General features: G+C 37.6%; 1 protein-coding gene across 1 annotated transcript in view; it reads right to left on the reverse strand.

The window, feature by feature from the left end:
* The window catches only part of SMCHD1 (structural maintenance of chromosomes flexible hinge domain containing 1), a gene marked incomplete at both ends in the record, with an annotated part of 136390 nt that overhangs the window by 51514 nt on the left and 58628 nt on the right, over positions 1-26248 (reverse strand). The window contains 10 exons of the mRNA XM_080714285.1: positions 2543-2710; positions 7037-7155; positions 7881-7969; positions 8777-8925; positions 9685-9912; positions 12036-12170; positions 12712-12851; positions 15402-15474; positions 19452-19548; positions 25332-25476. Coding sequence (XP_080570411.1) covers positions 2543-2710; positions 7037-7155; positions 7881-7969; positions 8777-8925; positions 9685-9912; positions 12036-12170; positions 12712-12851; positions 15402-15474; positions 19452-19548; positions 25332-25476 — 1343 coding nt within the window. The remainder of the gene's footprint in view (positions 1-2542; positions 2711-7036; positions 7156-7880; positions 7970-8776; positions 8926-9684; positions 9913-12035; positions 12171-12711; positions 12852-15401; positions 15475-19451; positions 19549-25331; positions 25477-26248) is intronic.

Here is a 26248-nt window from a genome sequence, read left to right on the forward strand (position 1 = left end):
TCTGCAATAATTTGTGTGTGTGTGTGTGTGTGTGTGTGTGTGTGTGTGTGTGTGTGCGCGCGCACGCGCGTCACTCAGGATTGAAACTAGGGGCATTCTGCCTCCAAGCTACACTCCCAATCCATTTTATTTTTTGTTCTAAAACAGGGTCTCCCTAGGTTACTTAAAGTCTAAATTACTGAGGCTGGTCTTGAATCTGCTAGCCTCCTGGCTCAGTTTCCCAACTACTAGGATTACAGGCATGCACCTCCACATCTGGCTCAATAAACCTTATATTAGATTTGAGTTAACAAGCTGTCATTATTATTTTGTAATTTTTTTAGTCTCTTTTTATTTTTTTGAAACAGAGTCTCACTGAGCTGTGAAGGGCTTCGCTTAGCTGAGGCTGTACGAGAACCATGATCCTCCGGTCTCTGCCTCCTGAATGCCGGGATTATAAGCGTGGCCACCACGTCCAGCAGCTGTCATTACTTTTTATATTCCCTCCCAATAACATATAAAAAGATGGACATGTTAAGACTTTTTTCTAACTCACAATGTTTCAAAATATAGCCAACCAATAGTACAAGTGCTCTCAGATAAAAATATGAACACACTCCTTGTTCAACAAACTCCTTGTTCAACACACTATTAATAAAAAACTTTTTAAAAGCACACTATCATAACCATTTTATCTGTTTTTTAAACTCACAAATCAAAAGGGGCAATATCAAGGTAGGGAACAGGCATGCAGAACTTGGATGACTTGCTCATTTAATAGGGTAATTTCACCCACTACTATGGTTATGTGAATTCACGTTCCTTTAAAAAAAAAAAAAGATACTGTTATCCCAATAGCTAAAGCCCCACTATACCCTAACTGAATGCTGATTCTAAAAAAAAAAAAAAAAAAAAAAATGGGGGGTGGGTACTGGGGATGGAACCCAGGGGCATTCTACCTCCAAGCTACATCCCCAGCCCTATTTTTTTTCCTTTATTTTAAACAGGGTCTCATTTAGTTGCAAAGGGCCTCACTAAGTAGCTGAGGCTGGCCGCAAACTGTGATCCTCCTGTCTCAGCCTCCCAAATGCTGGGATTACAAGTGCGAGCCACCATGCCCAGCTAAAATCTAAACATTTTTAAAATTAGAATTCAATCAAAGGATATAAAAAATTTAGGTAAGAGAACTAAGTTCAAGAGACTTATTGTACAAAATGGTGACTATAACTAATAATATGCAGTATTTTTTAAAATTCCTGAGAGTATATTTTTAAATATTCTTACCACACACACACAAAAATATGTAAGGTAAAGTATGTTTTTTTAAAATTTTATTTATTTATTTTTGGTGGTACTGGGGTTCCTGGAAGCCCTTCTACCTCCGGGCTACACTCCCAGACCTATTTTACACTTTTTATTTTTGGAAACAGGGTTTCTTACGCCAGCGCAGCTGGCTTCGAACCTGCGGGATCCTCCTGTCTCCGCCTCCCAAGCGCAGGGATTACAAGCGTGTGCCACCATGCCCGGCTAAAGTATGTTTTAAATAGATTGATTGGCGCACGCTTGTAATCCCCGCGCTTGGGAGGCAGAGACAGGAGGATCGCGCAGGTTCAGGGCCAGCCGCACGCGCTGGCTTAGGAGACCCTGTTTCCAAATAAAAATGTAAAAATAGGTCTGGGAGTGTAGCCCAGAGGTAGAAGGGCTTCCAGGAACCCCAGTACCACCAAAAATAAATAAATAAATAAATAAATAAATAAATAAATAAATAAATAAATAAATAGATTGATTTACCCATTCCATGATGTATACATATTTCAAAACATCATGTTGTACACAATAAATATAAATAAATTTTTATTTCTCAGTTAGGCATTGTGGGAAGTTGAAGCAGGAGGACTGCAGGTTCAAGGCCAGCCTCAATAACTTAGCAAAGTCCTCAGCAACTTAGCGAGATCCTGTTTCAAAATAAAAAATAAAATAGGGCTTGAGGTCTAGCTCAGAGATAGAATGCCCCGGGTTCAATTCCCAGTACCATAAAAAACTTTTATCTCTCAATTAAAAATAAGTGAAAATGTTAAGAATAAAATTAGAATTCTAAGATTCAATAAAAACCAACAAAGACAGAATTTGGCAAACATCTGCAAAACTACTATTTAAGTATCTTTATAGTAGCAAGACATACATACAAAAGTATGTCTAGGATATGCTTTATAAAACTTCAATAGAAAGTTATTAATTTACTGAGAACAATGAAACAAAACAGGCAAAAACCATTAACTGACAGAAGTGGGGTATTGGAGCTTGAGGTTCATTATACTACTCTTTTATGCATGTTTAAATTTTTCATAATATAGTTCTAGTATGTGAATTTTTACATTCATTATTTTAGCAAATTAGGACAGAGATCAATTAAATGACAAGCCTCGCATTCGCTTGCTTTTATTTTTGCTATTGTAGTTGTTAGTTGTTCCGTCGACAGGCACATCCATTCTAACCACTGACGATGTTAACATCGTGATCCATGTGGTATTCAATCGTTTCAGTAAAGACGCAGCTCACTCACCTCTTTTTGTTCTGGCCAGTCTACAAGGACAAGTTTAGCTGGAGGTCCAGAAACTAGCTGCACTCGAATGAAGTCAGAAAACTCACGCCAAGTAAAACAAAGGTCCTTATTTCCAGGAGAACCTGGAATAAATTTGATGCCTCTTACACTTATGCTCTGTGTGCTTTCCTAGTGAAGAAAAAGACATCGAGAAAAGACGGTGAAATTGTTTAGTTTCCAAAACAGTAAAATTCAACGTTTTGTCATTAACCCATGGCCATAAAGACGTTTCTGGTTGAAATAATAATAAATAGATTGTACCCCACCAACAGTAGCATATCATAAACTATACTTTTATGAGAAAAAATTAATTTTCTTTTTTTTCTAAAATATAACATTTTTCTTTTACATATGTATTTCACAGCGTGAACATCACATTGCCTTCAGAGAAAGGTGCTGGTAAACATTTAAACACACATAGATATTTGTTTCAGTATCTCAAGAACATACTTTTGGTCATAACCAAGGAAATACATCAAAATATGACAATTTTATTTCTCTTTTTCTTTCTTTCTCTTTTCTTCTTTCTTCCTTCTCTCCTCCCCCCTCCCTTTTGGTGGGGTCTCTTTAAAAGGTTCCAGCTACACTGTCTGATCTTTTCCTAATTTTCTCTTCCGTATACAGGTTGAGTATCCCTTATCTGAAATGCTTGAGACTGGAAATGTTTCAGGTTTCAGTTTTTGGAATATTTGAATAGACTTTACTGGCTGAGTCTTCCTAATCCAAAGATCTGAAACACTCTGAGAGTAATGCTGATATCAGAGCTTCACATTTCAGAGCAGTTTGGATTTGGGATTAGGAATTCTCAATCTATACTCTGCCTCTTTTCTGTTACCCACACAGCTGAACATGTGCCTGCCTGCTAACCTCTGCACAAGCATTCTTTCTCTCTGTTGGTAACACTCTTTACCAAGCAACTATATGGCTTTTTGTAAAACTTATTTGTACATCTAAATTTCCCTGATCACCCTAAATGACACACTATCACCATCTTCCTTACTTTTTATCGCTTATTTTTTGCTTATTGCATCCCCTGACCTTGACAAGATAACCTCCACAAGGATAGGCATTACTTAGAATCATACCTAAAGCAGCATATTAATGGGAATCAATAAAATTACCTGAAAGTCTCTGCAATGTGACTAAATGGCCTAAACTGATTCTATTTTATCACAAACACTGTATTATTCATTTTAATAGTCAACCTTAATATTTTAATCATCTTCTATTTCTATCTCATGTTTTATGTTCTGAAACAAATGTTATATAGACATTGCAAATAATCTCCCCTAAGACCCTAAAAGACTCAGAGAAACTTTTAAATATGTACAAATCAAATAAATAGTCATTAAAACACTGAAAGTGCAAAATATGCGAAGTCTATCATAGGAACACATTTAATAACAAAATCTCCAGAAATGAGTCCTTTTTAAAGTCATGTTAGAAATTATTCTGATTTTGCTTCAAATCTTGAACATAAACTTGCATTTATAAATTGTAGATCAATACAAACAAGTTTATGTATAAAATTCCAAAAATGAGCCAAGACAGTATACAACAACTGTAAATGGTAGAAGGTTGAATGAAGTCCAGTTTGTTATTGAGTAAAGAGCTACGGGGGAGGAAATTGTAAAATGGTACTGAGGAGGAATACTATTACAGGCCATACTACGGCAATAGATTTTGTTTTTATTTATTTTTGTGATATTGGGGGTGGAACCCAGAGGCATTCTACCTCTGAGCTACACCTTCCACCCCTTTTACCTTGTATTTTAACAGGGTCTTGCTAAGTTACTGAGGCTGGCCTTGAACCTGCAACCCTCCTGTCTCAGCCTCTCAAGCACTGGTTGGGTTTGCATGTGCCACTCTGGCTGACTAAGGCAATAGGTTTTAAATGTAGTATTAGTAAAATGCTGATGGGTCTGACAACGTGATGAAAAAGGAAAACTGGTCACTGGACTTGGGCAAGGGAGTGGAGCAGGAAAACACAATCAGAGTGGCTCACCAGGAAAAGTCAGAAAAAGATGCAAAAATTGCACACAAAACCCTGCTAAGAAGTTTTACTATCAAAAGGAGAGATTTCTACTCTAAAAAGAAACTGCAGATCAGTAGAAATACAGGGCCAAAAGAAGTTTTGATAGGGTTTTTTTTTTCCCCAGGAGGAGTAGGAGAAGAAAGAGATTACAGCATAAACTGATAAAAACAATACAACAGAGGGGAAGCATGAAGATGTCAACAAGTTATCTAGGAGCAACGAGGTGAAAGAGGACAGATAGGAACCTATGCACAGAGTGACAGGAAGCAGGGATCACCCATGCTCGACAAAAGGAGCACAGGCTCCTCTATTTTTATCTATGGTTGAGGATACGTAATGGGAGAAACTCAAAGTCAAACGGGCATGATGGTGCATACCTGTAATTCCAGTACCTGGGAGGCTGAGTCAGGAGGACTGCAGGTTGAAGATCGGCCTGGGTAACTTAGTTTCAAAATAAAAAATAAAGCCGGGCGTGGTGGTGCACGCTTGCAATCCCAGCATTCGGGAGGCTGAGACCGGAGGATCGCGGTTCGCGGACAGCCTCAGCAACTTGTGAGGCCCTCTGCAACTCAGCGAGACCCTGTTTCAAAATAAAGAATAAAAAATAGGGCAGGGGGTGTAGCTTGGAGGTCAAATGCCTCTGGGTTTCATCCCCAGACCCACAAAAAAAAATAATAATAATAATAATAAAATAAAAAATAAAAATAAAAAATAAAAAGGATGGGGGCTGTAGCCTAGAGGTAGAATATCCCTGGGGTTAATTCCCAGTATTCCCCCCACCCCCGCAAAGCTCCAATACATTAAAAGTGGTGCTTGGAAAATTAGAAAACAATAGCATAACAGATTAGTGGAAACAGAAACTCTAGTTGGGAAGGGCAACAAAGAGGCTACATTTAGGGCTATCTTGCCCAATTAAAAGTGTAATAAAGGCCGGAAAAAACAAGGTCTTAAAAACCTCTCTGCTGCCGGGCGTGGTGGGTGGCGGCACGCTTGTAATCCCCGCGCTTGGGAGGCTGAGACAGGAGGACAGATAGCACAGGTGTGAAGCCAGCGTCACCTACTTAGTGAGGCTCTCAGCAACTTAGTGAGACCCTGTTTCCAAATAAAATATAATTAGGTCTGAGAGTGTAGCCCGGGGGTAGAAAGCCCCTGGGTTCCATCACAGTACCGCAAATCAAACAAAACAACAACAACAACAAGAACAACCCCCCCCCACACCTCCCTGCTGAATCCAACTTCCTTTAAACGTGAGAGCATCCCTTCTTTCATCCATACTGGGCCTGGCAGACCCCTGAAGATCCAATTACAGCATGTCCTTTTCCCTTTATAAAACTGGATCTGACCTCTTCACACAGAGTACATGGTTCAAACTGCAAGAATTCCACCAGGGTTTCTGGTTTTCAAACTAACTTCAATTGACTGCACAAATGCATACGTTTTTGTGTGTGAGTGGTACTGGGAATTGAACCCAGAGGCATTCTACCTTAAGCTATACTCCCAGACAAATTTTATTTCTTACTTGGATACAGGGCTTCTCTAGGTTGTCTCACTACTTGTTGAGGATGTCCTTGGACCTGCAATCCTCCAGCCTCAGCCTCCCACGTACTAGGATTACAAGTGTGTGCCACCATGCCTGGTACCAGGCGCAAACAAGCCATCAGCTTCTGCTCGGTACCTTGCTGAAGGCAGGTGTGGGCACTGAGAAGCTGCACACACAAACCACAAGACTTAGGAAGAAGTGAACTTATCTACAACTTACTTCAGAATGGAGAGTGAGGAAAGATGTGACAAGTGTTAGAGCTGAATGTGGGGACACAGGAATAATCATATTATTCTGTCTACTTCGGTATATGCTCAAACTTTTTCATTATAAAAGTCTAAATGTCTTTTATGATTTTCAGTTTAAAAATTAGTCAAAATTCTTATTTTCATTTTCCCCAATTTTTTTTTCTTTTCTTTTTTTGGTACTGGGGATGGAGCCCAGGGGCATTCGACCTCCGAGCTACACCCTCTGTCCAATTTTTTATTCTTTTTTTTTTTTTTTTTGATGGTACTGGGGTTCCTGGAAGCCCTTCTTCCTCCGGGCTACACTCCCAGACCTATTTTATATTTTTGAAACAGGGTCTCTTACGCCAGCACGGCTGGCTTCGAACCTGCGCGATCCTCCTGTCTCCGCCTCCCAAGCGCGGGGATTACAAGCGTGCGCCACCACGCCCGGCTTTATTCTTTATTTTGAAACAGGGTCTCACTGGATTGCAGAGGGCCTCACTAAGAAGCTGAGGCTGTCTGCGAACTGCGATCCTCTGGTCTCAGCCCCCGAATGCTGGGATTACAAGCGTGCGCCACCACGCCCATCTCCCCAAACTTTTTAAATACATAAAACAATGATATCAACCAACTCTTATAGAAAGTAGCCATACCTCCAAAGTAGTTTTCAAGTTTGAGCTATCAAGCCCAACCCCAGCAATTGACAAAGCAGATAAACAACTTGATGAGAATGCTGGAATCTGGTTTCCATACTGATCTGTAATTATTATAACTTAAAAGAAAATAAAGTTTTATCTTAAGATGTTACTTTTAATAAAAAACATAAATATTTATAACACACTTAAAATATGCCTAGCAACTTTAACTTTATTCTCTTACACAAGTAATATTCTGGTATATAATGATCAAATTTTTTATCACTAAAGATTAATAAATTGAAACCTACACAATTACATTTACTCAAATCCAGGGCCTTGCACATGCTAGGCAAGCATTCTACCACTGAGCCGCACCCCAAACTCCTCCCTCAGTCAGAATTTTTTTAACCACAAAAAATCAAAGAAATTATTTTAATATTATGTAATTTTCTAGATATAAAAAAAATATAGGCTACACGAGTCCATTCAAACATTTATATTTTTAATACTAATTATTTTTTCTAAAAACAGGCAGGATTTTAAGAACAAACTATTTTCAGCCCTGGAGATTTAACCCAGGCCCCCACACTAGGCAAGTACTCTACCACTCAGATACATCTCTAGCCATTAAAAAATCTTTTGTTTTTTTAAATTTTGTGACAGGGCCTCACTGTTACCCTGGCTAGCCTCAAACTTGGGGCACTGCTACCTGAGCCTCCCAAGTATAGCTGGGATTACAGTTGTGTGCCATCATGCCAAGCTACCAAAATGATTTTGAAAGTATGTCAAAGTTTGCCTTTCAAATTATGTATATTAAAAATATAAAAAAACACCATGGTAGAAAACAAGCTATACCAACCTATTTCTCCTTGAAGCTCTTGACCCATCTGCACTGTTTTTGCTCCTTTTAACTCACATTTTAAATGTTTGGGTTCATCAGGAAGTGGCCTGAAATTGGTTAAAAGGCTTTAATTACACCATTAATTACAGAAAAAGAAAATTCAGAGCAATTACTATAAGTAATTCCGATATACAGTCTATAAGTACAATGACATCCCTCCAAATGATTTTTCAATTTATAAAATCTAGCATAAAATAATATAAAATAAAAACAATATAAAATATAAAATATGCTGGGTTAAAATTATTATGAGAGCACTGAGGAAAAAGATGGGAAATAATAACTCATCAAGAGAAACGATTAAGTCAGAGAATGGTGTATCTTAAGATTGCATCCCAAAGCAGAACTGTTCTAAGTGCTGGGAAGAGTATAAAAACAGAGGAATCATAAGCACAACAGGTTAATGGAAAAGAGGGACTAAGGAACTGACAGGCCAGAAAAGATGGCGAGAGTTTGCATATTTACACAAGCCTTTCTTTCCCTTTCTGAGCTCTAGTCATCACTAATGCAAAGAAGATTTCCCCCGTGGACATCACACTGCCTGGTCACTCAGCATCTCTGTTCTTCTCGCTGCGCCACTCGCAGCTGTCCTCACTATTGCTCACTGGACGAGGACCTTCCTCTAGCGGGAGCTGCAGTCCTCCCAGTCACTACACGGCCAAAGCAGCACAGAGTTCTGACAGTAGGAGTTAGCCGCCATCTACACTGAAGCTGTACTCCAAAGACCACCCGTCCTGCTCCATAAAAACTGCAGCATTTGACCTCAGAAGTGATTTTCACATGTATATCCTGGAGTAAATGTGTAGGCCATAGCTGGATTTAAAAATTTCTCAAAATACAACAAATTCACAAACCTTACTGTAAAGGCACTCTCCAAAGACACATGGTCATCTTGGAATGAAACCTGGCAGTAGCGCATATCTTTTACAGATGTTGGCACTTGTACATCAGGAAGTAGACCCTGGAGCAAGTGTTCTTTGTTAATCTCAGGAGTCCAATTAACCTAGGAGAAAATTACGTATTTAAGAGTCAAGCAAAGCTCAGTCTAATGCAGTACTACTGCCACTCATCTACTAAAGACTTTTTAAAGCTAAATTGTAATCCAGATTTCTTATTCCCAAGAAAAAAGAAAGCTCTTTCATGATGAGCAATGATGGTGGAACAAAGATTAAAAAAAATAGTATCTCATTGTCTTTGCCATTATTATACCAGATATTTTGGTGCAATAAAACAAAATTTCTTAAGTCCTTCCTTTAGAACACTGTTCACAGCCAGCCTCAGCTACTTAGTGAGGCTCTCTGCAACTTAGTGAGACCCTGTTTCAAAATAAAGACTAATAAATAGGGCTGGGGGTATAGCTCAGAGGTACAAATTTGTAACATGTAAATCACCCACATTTCAATCTAGTCCACAAAAATATTTTAACCCCCATTTTTTTTTTTTTTTTTTTTGGTGGTACTGGGGATGGAACCTAGGGGCTACACTACCAGACCTATTTTATATTTTTTGGAAACAGGGTCTCACTAAGTTGCTGAGAGCCTCACTAAGTAGTTGAGGCTGGCTTCGAACCTGTGTGATCCCCCTGTCTCAGCCTCCCAAGCGTGGGGAGTACAAGTGTGCACCACCACGCCTGGCTCTAGCCCCCAATTTTAAATACCAGTATTTTCCATAGTAGTCGCTTCTAAGAGGCTACCCATAAAACTTCTTTAGTCTTCCCAACATAAAAAAAAATTCTTGCAAATGATGAACTTGAGATACTCACTTTAATTTTTTCTGCTAAAGCTGATGTTATATTAATTTCTCTTTCTCCTTCATCATACATTTGGAAAATAAGATTCCGCATAGTATCTCCTGCAATCCAGTTAACCTCATCCTGATGTTTGATCTGGATTGCTTTCTGTCCCTCCACACTAAAGATCTGTAGTCGTGCGACATGGCTGCTGGGAAGCAACTTGATGGTCTTCTCCACAGCTGACACATCTTTACAACTCTAGGAGGAAAGGAAAGTACAGATACATAATGAATGGCATTTGTACTGAAAACTTGTTTTTAAGATTTAAATGCAAATCCATTATACTGCTAAAGAATTTAGTTCCAATATTATGGAAATTCACCATGTATGCTGTTATACTTTAGGGTTTTGTCATTAAGAGGGAATTATACTACTAATAATTCTACCGGGTGATAAGTGACATTGGTTACAATCTTAAAACCAACATCAAAGGATTCTTATTTCTGAAGTTGTTTAGTAGCATTGAAAACATAGGACATTTTTATCATGTCACAGATTTAGTGACAAATATTCACTAACAAAGATAAAAATGTAGCCGGGCATGGTGGTACACACCTGTAATCCCAATAGTTGGGAGGCTAAGATAGGAGGATCACAGGCTTAAGGACAGTCTCTACAATCTAACAAGACCCTGTTTCAAAAAATTGAAAGGGCTAAAGGTACAGCTTGGAGGCAGAATGCCCCTAGGTTCAATCTCCAATACTACCAAAAGTAAAAAAAAGAAAAAAAAGAAAAAAAGAAAAAAAGAAAAAAGAAAAAAAAGAAAAGAAAAAAAGAGTGAAAATGAACTTCCTGTAACATTGGATATTATGGAAATACTGCCACGCTACGCAGTATCACTTCTGTTCATGTAACGTGTTATTTCAGTTATATTGAAGTTTTCCATGTTATTTCAACTGGTAACACACAGCAGGGCAAATGAACAAAGGTGTTTATACTCAGAGAAAGGCCCTGGCTTTTTTTTATTATTTGCATACCAGTGTTCCACAGATTAATGAAGAATTGAATTATGTAACATAAACTGATTTTAGGTACACAAAATAAAATAGTACATTATTATTTCATTCCACAGCATACACTGAATATAAAATAAACTTAGCCCAGCCGGTCATGGTGGTGTACGCTTGTAATCCCAGTACTTGGGAAGGTGAGACAGGAGAACTGCAGGTTCCAAGGCTAGTCTTAGCAACCTAGTAAGGCTCTCAGCAACTCAGCAAGACCCTGTTTGAAAAATAAAAGGTAAGCTGGGCGTGGTGGCGCACGCTTGTCATCCCAGCATTGGGGAGGCTGAGACCTGGAGGATCGCGGTTCGCGGACAGCCTCAGCTACTTAGTGAGGCCCTCTGCAACTCAGTGAGACCCGGTTTCAAAATAAAGAATAAAAAATAGGGCAGGGGGTATGGCTCGAAGGTCAAATGCCCCTGGGTTCCATCCCCAAACCTGCAAAAAAATAGGAAAAAAAAGAAAAGATAAAAAATAAATAAGGTCTGTGGGTGTAGGCTGAGGGAGAAGGCCCCTGGCTCCATCCCCACTAAAGTCCCTTTCTAATCTTAGTTCATCTCCTCCCTCAGTGAATTGCAGCCATTTCTACAGAACCCCACTCAAATGACTGACAAGATATTTAAAATTCCTTCCTCACAGAATATCAAACTTATTTGCTTAACTCCTTAAACTCAAGTTTATAATTGTAAATCAGAAGACACAACAGTTAGTTAGAAGATGGTGTATATTCTCACAGATCTCGATTCCTGGTCTTCTGCCTACTGCTGCCTTCAAGTAAACATTCCTTCCTAACTCTGAATCCTGTACTTCTTGACTATATTTTGCTCAAAAATATGTTGTCTATATTACTATAAAGGAAATGTGTAAGAAATAATTGAAAGTTATCAAGTATAATCATCTGGGAAAGAACTAGAATAAAGCCAAGTGCCTACTTGAACTAAAAAAAAAAAAAAAAAAAAAATGAAGTCATCTTTTACTCCTTCGAAGCTCAGGCTTTACCAGTATGTGGTGTAAAATTAGTGCATAGCATAACCTAAGTTATCTGCCACTACTTATACTGATTACGTCTAAGAAACCACATTCAAGCATTTTAATTACTTGTCATCCCATTTAGCAATCGATGACACTGTTTGCAGTGCCCTTCCTGTTGGCCTTACTATGATATATCTCCAATAAGAACCTTCCTAGTGGCACATTACGAAGAAATCCCTTTCTGTAACAATACCAATACAAAACTATGTATTTATTAAGACATTATAAAGCTGTTAAAGACGAACTGAATATTTAACATAATAGCCAGGAGAAATAATAACAACTTACAGGTATTTCAATTCTTGCTTTAAGAGTCTGGTCTTTTTTAATATTCTGAACTTGAATCGCAGATCCTGTTAAAATACTGGTTCCAGAACTACTGCAATCTACACTGTAGACTGGAAGGTTTGGAGCACCTAAAAACTAGAGGAAGAATGCAAAATAACTTAAAAACACAAGCAAATGTATCTGATTATTCAATAATTGCTGAAATTTTCAAATATTCATTCTACATAGAACTCAAAATTCTAGGAAATCTATGAACAAAAAGAATAATTTTTTTACAATGCTAATGTTATCTGTTTGAGAGGAAAATCAACGCTCTTCTTTTCTTTCTTACTTTATTGGGTTTTCTTTCTTTTTGTGCTCTTTTTATTTACCTTAATTCATCCACCCATCACTCTACTTATAAAAAAACATACTTCACATGAAATGAGGGGGTAAAAAAACAGAAGGGAAGAAAACTTTCCTCCACAGACATAAAACTGAACAAAACTGGCATCTTTATTGGCTTAAGGATACTGAAAAACTAATGAGAGATCCCACAAACTTCTCCATGTAATGATGATGAAAGATAATACGTAAAGCTTACTATAAAGCAGCTAAAAGATGTGGTAGTTACGGCCACTTACTACCACTGAACTCAAAATAAAATCTAAGTACCTTTATCTCAAAATAAGCTTACCTTACAATGAACAATCAGTTTTGGTTGTGCTGTTATATTGTCTGATTCATCTAGAACTTCAACCTGAAATGGGAAAGCTGTTCCATTTTCTATAACTAAAATTTCAGAATCAGGTTTCACTTTCAATCGACGAGGAGGACCTATCAGAAAATCAATGAAATACATTTTCAAACTTCAAAGATTAAATAAAGTACTGAAATATCAAAAGAAACAAAAGATTTAATATTTTATAAGTAATGCCAAAGCTGGGCGTGGTGGCGCACGCTTGTAATCCCGGCGCTTGGGAGGCGGAGACAGGAGGATAGCGCAGGTTCAAAGCCAGCCACGCTGGCTTAAGAGACCCTGTTTCCACATAAAAAAGTAAAAAATAGGTCTGGGAGTGTAGCCTGTAGGAATGTAGCCCAGAGGTAGAAGGGCTTCCAGGAACCCCAGTTAAAAAAAGAAAAAGTAATGCCAAGAAAGAAAACACTAAGCAATGTCCATGTTTACTAATTTTTATCTCCAAAATGCAAATTCTGTATGTAATGAGTCATCTTATTTTATAGAAAAATATTTGATGTTGAGGTTTAGTTTTATGCTTTAAGCTATGACAGATAGCTCAATTACAAATAACGGGAGCATATAAAATCTTAACAGGATCATGGAACAAAAAATATTAAAGGGTAAAATGTTTATTAAACTACTTTTATTTACCAGCTTTAACCTTACACAATGCCTGGCTTCTTCAGCACAGTGATGACATGTCTGTTTTCAGGTGTTCAAAAGATTAGTGCATATAATGACACAAACACATAATTTACTTATCAGGCTGTCTACTACTTTTCATGTTATAAACAAATTACAACACAAGTCTCCCATAAGAATAATAACATAGGGCTTATGCTTCTGCAGCAAGCTGAATTGATCTGCTCTGTAATTACTAATATTTTCAAATTCAATCTATGCTAAATACTGGTAACACAAACAAACAAAGAGATACTGGAAACACTTTACTTTGTAATATTATTAATATTTATTATTTACTACATGTCAGACATTGTTTTAAGTTTTAACTAAGCACTATTATCATTATCAACCTTGTAATAGCTAACTCAAAGAAGGTCCTATTACTACCTCCATTTTTAGGTGAGGAAACATCCATTTATAATTAATCCAGATATCAGGTAAAAAATACTTAATCCAGAGAGATTAAATATTTTGTCAGGACACAAGTAGCAGATTCAGGTTTAAAACATGGTTTGTAATTTGAAACCCCTTGAATTTTAGCACTATATCAGACTACTTCTTATTTTACCGTTTTTGCTCTCAAATTTCCCCCCAAAATGAAAATATCTAGTAATTAAGATTTTACTGTCCAAGTCCATACTGTTTAGTTAACTCTGTAACATAAAGCATAATTAGTATTTATTAACACACAATAACAACTTTTTTTTTTTTTTGGTCCTTGGGATTAAACCCAGGGGCATTCCACCTCCAAGCTACAGTCCCAGCCCTAATTTATTTTTTCTTTATTTGTTCTTGGATACAGGGTTTCGCTAAATTGCCAAGAGCCTTGCTACTACGTGGCTGAGGCTGTCCTTACACCTGCAATCCTCTTTCTCAGGCTCTCAAGTACTGGGATTACAGGTGTGGGCCTCCAACCCCGGAAAACATTTTCTTATACATCTGCTAATGTGCAGATTTTCACTTCTTTATCAACGCAAGCTTGAGGGAAACTTCAAACAACATGAACTTGTGAAAAACAGTAAGCTAATGTTTCCTTTTCCTTAAACCCAGCATTAAAGGTCATATACAGACAAAGATGTGATCAAGACCTGTTAACATGCCGGGCGTGGTGGCGCATGCTCGTAATCCCTGCGTTTGGGAGGCGGAGATCCTGTTTCCAAATAAAAATATAAGATAGGTCTGGGAGTGTAGCCCGGAGGTAGAAGGGTTTCCAGGAACCCCAGTACCACCAAAAAAAAACCCCAAAAATCTGTTAACATTAGAGCTAGAACTGAAATGCCAAACACTGTTCTAAGTGCTTCACAGGCGGCGGTTCTCAATTTGCACGATGGTGTCATGAAATTTCAGCAAGTGGGCACGGTGTCCTTCCACTCAGTTATAAGAGAACCATGAAAAGGGAGGGCTCCTGCGATGAATGGCTCACTAATCATGACAAGTCTGAGAGCAGATACTATTTCAGCTTCTGTGTGAAGATATTATGACACACACTGCCGCTAACCTACATTCAAATTCAGAAGGGCTAAACTCTCAGTCATTACAACAAACTGCCTCTCGAATTAGCCATTATTTTCTATAATGGCAATTTCATTTTCTTAGGTTGATATCAAACTAATATAAATGAAATCAGAAACTTTTCTTCTTAAAATATGGAAGTTAAATCAACAAAAGGTAACGGACAGCCCAGTTTAATATAAGCCTAGTTAGTATAGCCTTAGGAAAAGATTCCCCAGACATTGTCAATGTTCAAATTTTTCTCCCAAGATTATTTTTAGATATTCACTAACCTTTTCTCTTACATGTTTTCCTTTTCAGTGGTCACTGCTGTCAGTGCTATGTTTGACAACCCAAATGTATTTTAAAGACATACTAGTATTACACCCCAAATCAAACTTTGAAAATCATAACACTTTATCTAAAGAGTATTATTTAAAAGGTATTAGAAATATGTCTTAAGATAATATTACCAGGCAGCAATCTGATTTTCAAGATCTGTGAGTCTTCTTTTAAACCCGGCAGAATAACCTTCAGATTAAAATTCTGTTAAAAAAAAATAGCAAAAATTAAAACTAAGGGGGATATAATTAAAGTACTTATTTACATGAATAAATATGCCACAATGAAACCCACTATTCTGTATAATAAAAATGAACTATATAACAAAATTAGCAAGGAGTTAAGACTTCCAGTGAGACGCTGTTTCCAAATAAGAAATAAAACAGGGTTGGAGGGTATAGCTCTTAGGTAAGATGCCTCTGGGTTCAATTCACAATACCACAAAAAAAAGAAAGAAAGACAGGAAGACAGGAAGGCAGGCAGGCAGGCATGCAGACAGGAAATTGGCTGGGTTTGGTGGTGCATGCCTATAATCTCAGTACTTGGGAGGCTGAAACAGGAGGTTTGCAGGTTCAAGGCCAGCCTCAGCAACTTAAGACTCTCAGCAACTGAGCAAGATTGTTTTAGAACAAAATATAAAAAGTGCTGAGGCTGTGGCTCGGAGGTAAGAATGCCCCTGGCTTCAATCCTCAAAACCACAAAAGAGAGGGAGAGAGAGGGAGGAGAGGGGAGAGCCTCAGAAAAAATTAAACTCAAGTTCTAAATACATATTTAAGTTCTTTTTTTTTTTTTTTGGTGGAACTGGAGGTGGAACCCAGAGGCTTTCTGCCTCTGGGCTATACTCCCAGACCTATTTTCTATTTTATTTGGAAACAGGGTCTCACTAAGTTGCTGAGAGCCTCACTCGGTAGCTGAGGCTGGCTTCGAACCTGCGCGATCCTCCTGTCTCAGCCTCCCAAGCGCGGGGATTACAAGCGTGCGCCACCACGCCCGGCCATATTTAAGTTCTTCATCACAATTCTGATGTATGTTGTGCTTTTTATTTTATCATTATAGAAATCTACTAACTTCATATATGCTCAAATTCCCATATATATGTATGTAAGCAACTACAAAAAAATTGACCTATACTGTGTCCCCATAAAAAAGTCTCTATTTTTTGTGATACTGGAGATGGAACCCAGGAGATTCTATATCCAAGCTATGCCCCCAGCCCTATTTTACTTTTTTACTTTAGAACAGGGTCTCACTAAGTTGCAAAGGGCCGTGAACCTGCCATGCTCCTGTCTCAGCCTCCCAAGTACTGGGGTTACAAATGTGTGCCACCACACCCAGCAAGTCTCTATAAACTCATAGATATAACTATGATCAATTATCGGAATCATGATGGGAAATGTAGCCATATGTGGTAATGAATGCCTGTACTCCCAATACTTGGGAGGCTGAGACAGAAGGATCTCAAGTGCGAAGCTAACTTCAACAACTTAGTGAGACCCTCAACAACTTAGCAAGACCCTATTTCTCTAATGAAAAATAAAGTAGGGCTGGCAGTGTAGTTCAGAAATAGAATGCCCCTGAGTTCAATACCCAACACTCCTCTCAAAAATGGGTATTATAAACACATGTACTAATAAAGAAGAAAAACTTTAAATCCAGATTTATTTATTTTTTGTGTGTGTGTGGTACTGGAACCCAGGGGCTTTTCTACCTCTGGGCTACACTCCCAGACCTATTTTAAGCTTTATTTGGAAACAGGGGCACACTAAGTTGCAGAGAGCCTCACTCAGTACCTGACGCTGGCTTCGAATCTGTATGATCCTCCTGTCTCAGCCTCCCAAGCACTGGGATTACAAGCGTGCGCCACCACCCCCGGCTATAAATCCAGAAATTTTTAAATGCAACATAGTTGTATGTATTGTATTCTCAACAGAAAAGTAACTAGAGACATATGAATAAAATCTAGTTTTGTTATGATACCAGTGTTCACTTCCTAGTTTTGAAAAATATGAGGTTAAGATGTTAATTGAGAAAGTCTATGTTTTAACTCCTCTGTAAATCTAAAGTTATTTCAAAATCGAAGTTTTTGAAATGCAGGCATCAAGCCGGGCGTGGTGGCGCACGCTTGTACCCAGCACTTGGGAGGCTGAGACAGGAGGATCGCACGGGTTCGAAGCCAGCTCTCAGCTACTAAGTGAGGCTCTCAGCAACTTAGCGAGACCCTGTTTCCAAATAAAATATAAATTGGGTCTGGGAGTATAGCCCGGAGGCAGAAAGCCTCTGGGTTCTACCCCCAGTGCCACCAAAACACACAAACAAAAAACAAAACAAAACAAAAGAAATGCAGGAATCATTTTAGTAAATTTGTTGTTGTTTTTTTCCCCCCTAAATACACAAAGATGTATGGTATACATTTGTAATGTAATTCCAGCTACTTGGAAGACCGAGGCAGGATTCCAAAGTTTTAGATCAGCCTGGGAAATTTAACAAGATCTGCTCTCAAACTAAAACAAAAACGGGGGCTGAGAACTTAGCTCAGTGGTAGAGCACCTGCCTAACACTTGTGAGGCCCTAGGTTCAATATCCTCTGTGTGAGGGAGATTGGGGGTGAGGAGAGAAGTATAGAACACACAAACACACGCACGCACGCACGCACGCACGCACGCACGCACGCACGCACGCATGCAGACTGGGCAGGGTTGGGGAGACTGGCACAGAAGTAATTTAACTTGATTTGATGGTACAAAGTAGTGACTCCCGTATCCACAATGCTTTGGAATAGCTGGTGCGGTGGCACAAGCCTGTAATCTCAGTACTTGGGAGGCTGAGGGGGATAGCGCGTTCAAAGGCAACCTAGAACTTGTTTCAAAATAAAAACAAACAGAACTGAGGGTGGAGCTCAGATATATGAACTAATTTTATAGTATCTATGAGACATAAATGAACTAATTCTGTAGTTCATTTATGTTTCATAGGTACCTATACACATAGCTTGAAGGTGACTTTACATGTTTTTGGTGTGCCTATGTTTTGACTTCGACTACCACGTGAGGTCAGTTGAAGAATCATATCAGTGCTCAAAACATTTCAGATTTTGGAGCATTCTGGATTAGAGAGGTTCTGTCATACTTGAAGCAATGCACATAGCCCAATTTATAACTTTTTAAAAATTTACTTTGTCTGGATACCAGGGAGCAAGCCTGAAATTCCAGTACTTGGGAAGCTGAAAGAAGAGGACCACCAGTTCAAAGCCAGCCTCAGCAATTTAGTGAGACCCTCAGCAAGCTAACGAGACCCTGTTTCCAAATAAAAAATTCAAAGGACTGAGGGTGTAGCCCTGAGGCCCAGGGGTTCAATCCACAATACCAAATTAAAATTCAAATATTTATTTTTGTGTGCCAGGAATTGCATATGCTACTCTACTACTGGGCTACACCTCCAGCACAAACATACTTTAAACATCATATTGATAGACATAATTATTAAGTATATACTAAAGGCAATGATAGTATATAACAACGTAATTTATTACTTAAGGTATTAACCATAGAGCCCCTTTTATTAGCTTCTTTATAGATCTAACTGAAAATAACCTCATTAGAGTTTATATCTCCACTTTCCTTTTTTTTTTGGTGGTACTGGGAGTGGAACCCAGAGGCTTTTTACCTCTGGGCTATACTCCCAGACCCATTTTATATTTTATTTGGAAACAAGGTCTCACTAAGTTGCCGAGAGCCTCACTAAGTAGCTGAGGCTGGCTTCGAACCTGCGCGATCCTCCTGTCTCAGCCTCCTAAGCGCGGGGATTACAAGTGTGCGCCACCATGCCCGGCCACTTTCCTTAACCATATCTTAAACATCTAAATACCAAACCATATGTTTAAAGATAAGAAATAAACCTTCTCAGATACTACTAGATAATGGTTGAAAAATGGCTTTGAATAAAGATGAAGACAGCTGAAAATATTTAATTTATAGATGTTTTAACAATTACAGTAGTGAATGTGTCAATTTTCTTAAAGCTGTAATTATGTCGGGTGATATGATACCGGATTAATTCCTATTACTATCATCTTGTTATTTACATATTTTAAAAAAAAGGTCATTTAATTTAAACTTCTAATTTCATTTTTATCATATGAGAACAAATAATAGGCATTATTAATATTTATGTATAATGCTTACCTTGCCTTGACAAGAGTTTACAGGGCCCTTAACTGTAACACCACGAATTATACAATTTGGTCCTTTGGTTATTTCTTCATAATGTAAAGACAAACCACTGGAAAACAAAGTTTTTAAATTTCTCCTCTATTATCTACATATAAGTTTCAAATGTGTCACTGTCATGTTTAATTTCTTTTTCTAATAAAATAATATTTTTAAATAGAAGAAATAAACAGAAGTATTTTCCCACAAATTTCTTTTATAGAGAAAACTGAAAAGTATTGACAAGTGATACTAATGGGTTAAACACTGCAAATTATACAATAAATTATTATAAAATTAAAAACTATATATACTGAATTAGTAAAGATACAAGATAGAAACAACTTAATGTTAGGCCATTTGTACAGGCCTAAGAAAAGTTAATACTTAAACAGGCCATATTTACAGATGTCCTCCCCATTATTATGGATTCCTACAAATCTTTTGCCCAGTGGGATCTCAGAGAACTTCTGGTGCCTATTAAAATGAGTGGCAATTTTAGAAAAAGTCTGCATAATCACAGACAGCCTTGGAATGAAGTAAGATGGTTAGAATATATCCTAAGATCCCTTCATCTACTGCTACAAGCAATTTGATTTCTAATTTCAACTTTGACAGGCCACATATAGATCTTTACAGAGTAACATTTCACTCTATGGTAGGAAAAGAGGAATAAAAATTATACCATGATGGAAGAAGGGATGACTTTTTCTCAAGAATAGAATTCAGTGTTTACAAGTATTTTCTAAATAAAGCATAAGATTTACTTAAAATTACAACAATTTAAAATCTTAATTAGTTTTACTTTTATTCTAGAATTAGCTAACACTTCATTCTATTTCCAGTTTAGTCCAACAGATTAAGTATTCCCATAAGCAGCGCACAGAAGGCCGGCTTTATATACAAGAAAAGAGTCAAAGCCAACAGAAACAAAATGAAAAGATGACAGATCATTTTAAAGTTTTTTTCCCTTGTAAAGTAACCATAGGGAGATGGAACAACAGGGAAATAAGTGATTAGTTAATATTAGTTTGTTTCATGTAACTTTTTTTTTTTTGCAATACAGGAACCTAGGGACATTCTACTTCCAAGCATCACCCCCAGCCCTATTTTTTATTCTTTATTTTGAAAGAGTCTCACTGAGTTACAAAGGCCTTACTAAGTAGCTGATGCTGGCTTCCAACCTGCACAATCCTCCTGTCTCAGCCTCCCAAATGCTGGGATTACAAGTGTGAGCCTTCATGCCCTGCTCATGTAACTTCTGTTATATACAGATTAAGCAAAGAGAGTCTCATTATCATGTCAGGTGAAACTGGCTAGTTGGAGAAGTCTGGTTGGTTTTGCTAATCCTGATCAGCAGCTTACTTTCATCTTAGTGACTGGAACTTTAGCATAGTAATTCCATCCTGACTTTTAGCCCAGCTGTTGGGGCCTACTAGTACCCTGATCAAAAACAATGACCTCCTGTAATTTTTATTTAACAATCTTAGTAATATGCCTTGCTTTAAAAACAAAAACAAAAACACCCAATGTAACATGGTATAAAGGTAATAAATCTCTGGGAAAGATGAGCTAGTAAAGACACATTTGCTGTCACTGTCTCTTAAAGCACCACTAATATGAAAACCAAAGATTTTTTTAATTATTAAAAGCAAACATAAGAAAAAAGTAAGAGGCCAGCACAACATAATTATATAATCTATTTGCTTAAAATAGGGCAGACAAGCAGGAATTGATTTTTAGCAGTCCCAAGAAAGCTAAATCCTAAAAGAGCAATTAAAAAACTGGAAACCAATTTAACCACAGAATTCCTAGGTACCACTCAGGAACTGGTAATACCTCTAGAAAAGAGGGTGAAAGGACAAGGTTAGAGAGACTGGTGAAAGTCAAGCCCACAGATCTCCCCTCTCTCCTAGGGCAGATGACTAGAAGACTATTCTTTGAAAATATTTAAACACAAGATTGTAGAACCAGGGACAGAAGATAAACTGAAGAGGAGGTTAAAATACTAAGAAGAACACAGGGGTAACCCTGCATGCATGCAGATGCTGAGACGGCCCCATCTCTCCTCGTCCCACCTGAGCCCTGTTCCTGGGTGCTAGGGACTCAGCCGATGTCCCCTCTAGGCAAGAGTTCTTTAAAGACACTACCCAGACCTAAAGATGCTGACGATGAGATCCCTCCTCCCCAAGGAGAAGCTCCCCAGGCAGATTACTGTGGGTGGAGCCCCTGTCAGCCGCCTCTCCCATACTTGCAGAGATTCCCATCTCTACTTATTTATGAACAGATGTTCAGTGGTTATCAGGTACCTGAAGAAAAAAGACCAGAAACAAGCAAAAGGAAACTAACTTGGGGAAAACAGAGTATCTATAAAGGTTTTTAAAAAACTGCCATATCAGTGGAAAAAGTATAGCATTCACACACATAGAAAAAGAAAAGGGTCTAAAAGAAAAATCAGAGAACAGAACACATTCTTGGAAATTTTAAAAAATGTGATAGTAGAAAGGAAACGTCTCAATAAAAAATAAGGATAAGTTGGGAAAATCTGTCAGAAAATAGAAATATGAAATGATTAAGAAAAATAAGAAAAATTAGGAAAATCAGAGATCTAATCCAGTCCAACATCTAATAAGTGAAGGTCCTAGCAAGAGAAAACAGGATGAAAGAAGGTCAGGACTCAAATACTGAGAGACCTATAAAAGCCTCATACTGTAAAATCTCAACCACTTGAGAATGAAAAGTAAAGTCTATAAGCTTATGGAGAGAATAAGCAAAAAATGTTAAAAGGGAAATTAAAAATTTTAAGGTTTTAAATTAATTTAAAAGTTTAAATTTATCAGCAACTCTTGAAGTTAAAGATAAAAATGAAGCAATGCTTTAATTCTAGTGGAAAAGTTTCTCAATTGTAAACCAGTCAATCAGTCATCAGAGTAGAGACATTTTCACAGCAAAAGTTTTACTATACATGTACCCTTTTCTCAAAACCAGGAAAGAAAGGATATGTTTCAGCAAACTGAGAGAGGAATGGGAATTTTTAAGAATATTGCAGTGCTATGAAAGGTCAAATGTTCAAAAAAGAAAGACTAATACAGTTTCACAAATCTGGGAGGTTTCCTCAAGGACCAAGAACCCACTCCTTGAAATCAAAGAAGATAATGTCCTGCCTCCTAGTTTCCTAGAAGAACATGGGACTAACTTCAACTGCTGGCTGACTATAAATTACAAATGCTACCTCCTGTCATAAAGATTCCATAAATATAACAATTTCATCTTGAAAGTATGGATAAAATGGTTCATATCCACTTAGTCATATAAAAGAGTAAAATTTCCTAGCTGGGTGTGTTGACACAGGTCTATAATCTCAGGAGGCTGAGGCAGGATGTCCACAAATTCAAGGTCCACCTACAGCAACTTAGCAGACCTGTCTGAAAACAAAGTAAAAAAGGGCTGGGGAAGCATCAGCTATTTAGTGAGACCCTGTTTCCAAATAAATAAACACACACACACACACAGACACACACACACACGCACGCACACACACGCACGCGCACACACACACACGGTATGTATAGGTGTGTAGCCTAGAGGTAGAAGGCTCCTAGATTCCATCCCCAGTACCACAAAAAGGAGAGGAGGGACTGGGGAATGCAGCTAGAGGTCTAGCCCTTGCCTCACATGTACAGAGCCCTGTGCTTAATCCCTACTACTGTCAAAAGCAGGTGATGTAAAGATTCTGCCTGTCTTTGCAAATCTCTGTAGCCTAACCGCCTTGGCCTCAGGCTGGTTTATGCTTATTTAATAATACAGTTGTCTTCTCTTTTGCCTTTGTGGACAGGGTTTCAGGGTTGGGAGCAGGCTTTGTGTTTATACTTCAATACCCACAGAAGGAAGACAAAGGAATCCCCTGGGTGAAGGTGGAGGAAGATGACAGAAGGACAACTCTAAGAGCAACCTTACTCCAGGCTGGTGCTCATCTGCAGCTGAAAGACAGACATCTCCAGTAACAGGAAACTACAAACTGTCTGGGCACCTAAATATCCTGAAAAGAGACTAGACAACTGACAGAGAGTTTACTCTGTAGTAAGCTTAGCAAAAATTAAAAAGTATAATAACAACAAAGTTATATAATACAGCAGCTAAAATTTATATAATTATTATATAGGAAATACTGATCCAATGAGAATTTAACTTTACCAAAGGATGAGGAAACAGGAGATATAATTTTTTTTTTTTTTTTTGGGTGGTACTGGGGTTGGAACCCAGGGGCTTTCTACCTCCAGACTACACTCCCAGGCCTATTATTTTTATTTGGAAACAGGGTCTCACTAAGTTGCTGAGAGCCTCACTAAATAGCTGAGGCTGCCATCGAACCTGTACAATCCTCCTGTCTCAGCCTCTCTAGCGCTGGGATTACAAGTGTGCGCCACCATGCCCAGCAAGATATAATTATTTTAAAGGAGGTGGCAACATGAGGATGCTCTAATTTTCCATAGCCATGAGTCGAGAGATAATTTCTAAAACTGAAGAATCAAGTAGCAAAATAAAAATCACTGGATACATGGCAGTAGTTAGCAAAACGATCAAGCAACACTGTTAAAAGTGGATCATAGGTAGAGCAGGGAGGGGAGGAAGGCCTCTGTTTTATGTTTTATAAAAAGCCTTATCAATGTATATGATTCCTTAGCCATACACATAAATAAAGGATTTTTTAAAACTTAAACAGCACTAAAAACAAAACAAAAACCCCACCTATTCAATCATCTTACTTTATTGAAGACAAATTCACATTACCATGCCATCAGGACTTTTTTTTTTTAAAGTCCAAAATCTTAAAAAAGTCACTGTGTGTATATATAACAGTCTTTGCATATAAGATTGTCCCATCAAGGATAAGATGGAAGGTATATAGACAATAGGCTGCTGCTGTTTAATATTCAAATGAATACATAAAAAAGACTAGAGTAACTTTTTGCAACCTCGTAGAATATAAGACTATGAATAATTCATTTTGATTATTTTCTAAGTGGTGTTACTGCTTTCCAGGAATGTAACCAAAGCACATTCTTACACAGCACTGTTTCACTAATCTATGAACTTCTAGAATGCAAGTGTCCTTATTCACTCTTATACCTCCAGCGATCAGGTACCTGGAATTTAGTAATATTCAAATGACTAAAAAACTGAATGATTCCACATGGGGAAAAATACAAAGACAATAAAAGAAGGTACACATAAAATGTTGGCACAGGGAGGCAGAGGCAGCTTAATAGCAGAGAACTTGCCTAGCATGCACAAGGCCCCAGCAGCACAAAAACAAAACAAAACAAAAAGTGGATACAAAAACACAAATTTGACTGCCAATGCAAAAAGATTTGGTATTTGTAAAAAAAAAAAAAAAAAAAGAGGTTTAGAAAAAAGACCAACACAACTCATCCTCTTAAGATTTATTAGAAATTTCTCCCTGATCACTTCAGAAAGAGGTGATGGTAAACAATGGATATCCTCAATTAAATCAAGGGACACATTATTAAGTTTCTCAGAGGTATTTTTAATATAAGCTAATCATATCATTCATAAGGGATATTAATTAAAGACAATTTTAAGGAAGAACTCAAATTCTCATGGGAAGTATAAACTTCACTGCATGAGGTTCATAAAACACCAAAATAAACTGCAATATCACAAAGTTTAAGTAGCCATACTTTCTAAGTAAATAATAACAAACAGAATTGCTAGGAAACACCATGTCTTCTAAAAAATACTAAATTTAACCTTACATGAATAATTTAAGCTTAAAAAAAAGAGTGAATGTTTAGCAATATGAAAAGACAAATACAAGCTAATCTTTCAAATTACCTTGCTTCAAAAACTGGCTGAATATCATTTACCAGTTGGCTGGTGTGACCAAATTCATCCTGAAATTCCAAAGGAATATTGAATGGAACGCCAACACGAAAAAGAGGATCCAGAACACCAAAGGAAAATTTCTCTGGCTTGCCCTCTTTAGCAAAACAAAAATAAACAAAAAAGTTCATTGGTTAGAAAATTTATTGGAGGACATATATGAAAAGCTAGACTACAATAAAGATGACATTTTAAGTCTGTGCAAAAATTTACCCGTTACCAACAATCCACACGGAAAAATAAACTTGGAACATTATCTCACATCATACATAAAAGTAAAATTCTAGAATTAGAAATGTTTCTAAACTATAAAATTATTAGAATGAAGAATTTTATAAACTTATAATTAGAGAACCTCTAAGGAAAAATCTGATATTCAATAGCTCTGAAAAGATTTGATGACTTATAAAAAAGGTGCAAATGATTAAATTTAAGTTTGAAAACTAGAGCTTTAAACTATTAAAATGGCCACTGTAAATAAACAAGTTTTCAGATATATCAATGTCCAACAAAAGCTAAAAGAAGTGTGCAACTTTAAAATCAGAGAAGCTGCGTAACCGCCAATGTGTCTAAAGACATACACAGTTCAGTAGAATGAGCATGAAGGAAACAAATTCTCCTGTCTCTTGGTGAGGACACCAAGGCAGCGCCTTTGGGTATTTACTCTAAAGAAATGCTAGTACATGCACACGAAGCAACATAATTTTTACAGCCAAAAATTTGGGGAAAACCTAAATGGATCATCAACAGTGAACTGCTTACACTACAGAAAGTCTATACTTTTTTTTTTTTTTTTTTTGGCGGGTCTGGGAATGGAACCCAGAGGCATTTGACCCCCTGCCCAATGTTTCATTCTTTATTTTGAAACA

Source organism: Muscardinus avellanarius, assembly GCF_963383645.1.
Source record: "Muscardinus avellanarius genome assembly, chromosome: 17".
In the NCBI taxonomy this organism is placed as follows: domain Eukaryota; kingdom Metazoa; phylum Chordata; class Mammalia; order Rodentia; family Gliridae; genus Muscardinus; species Muscardinus avellanarius.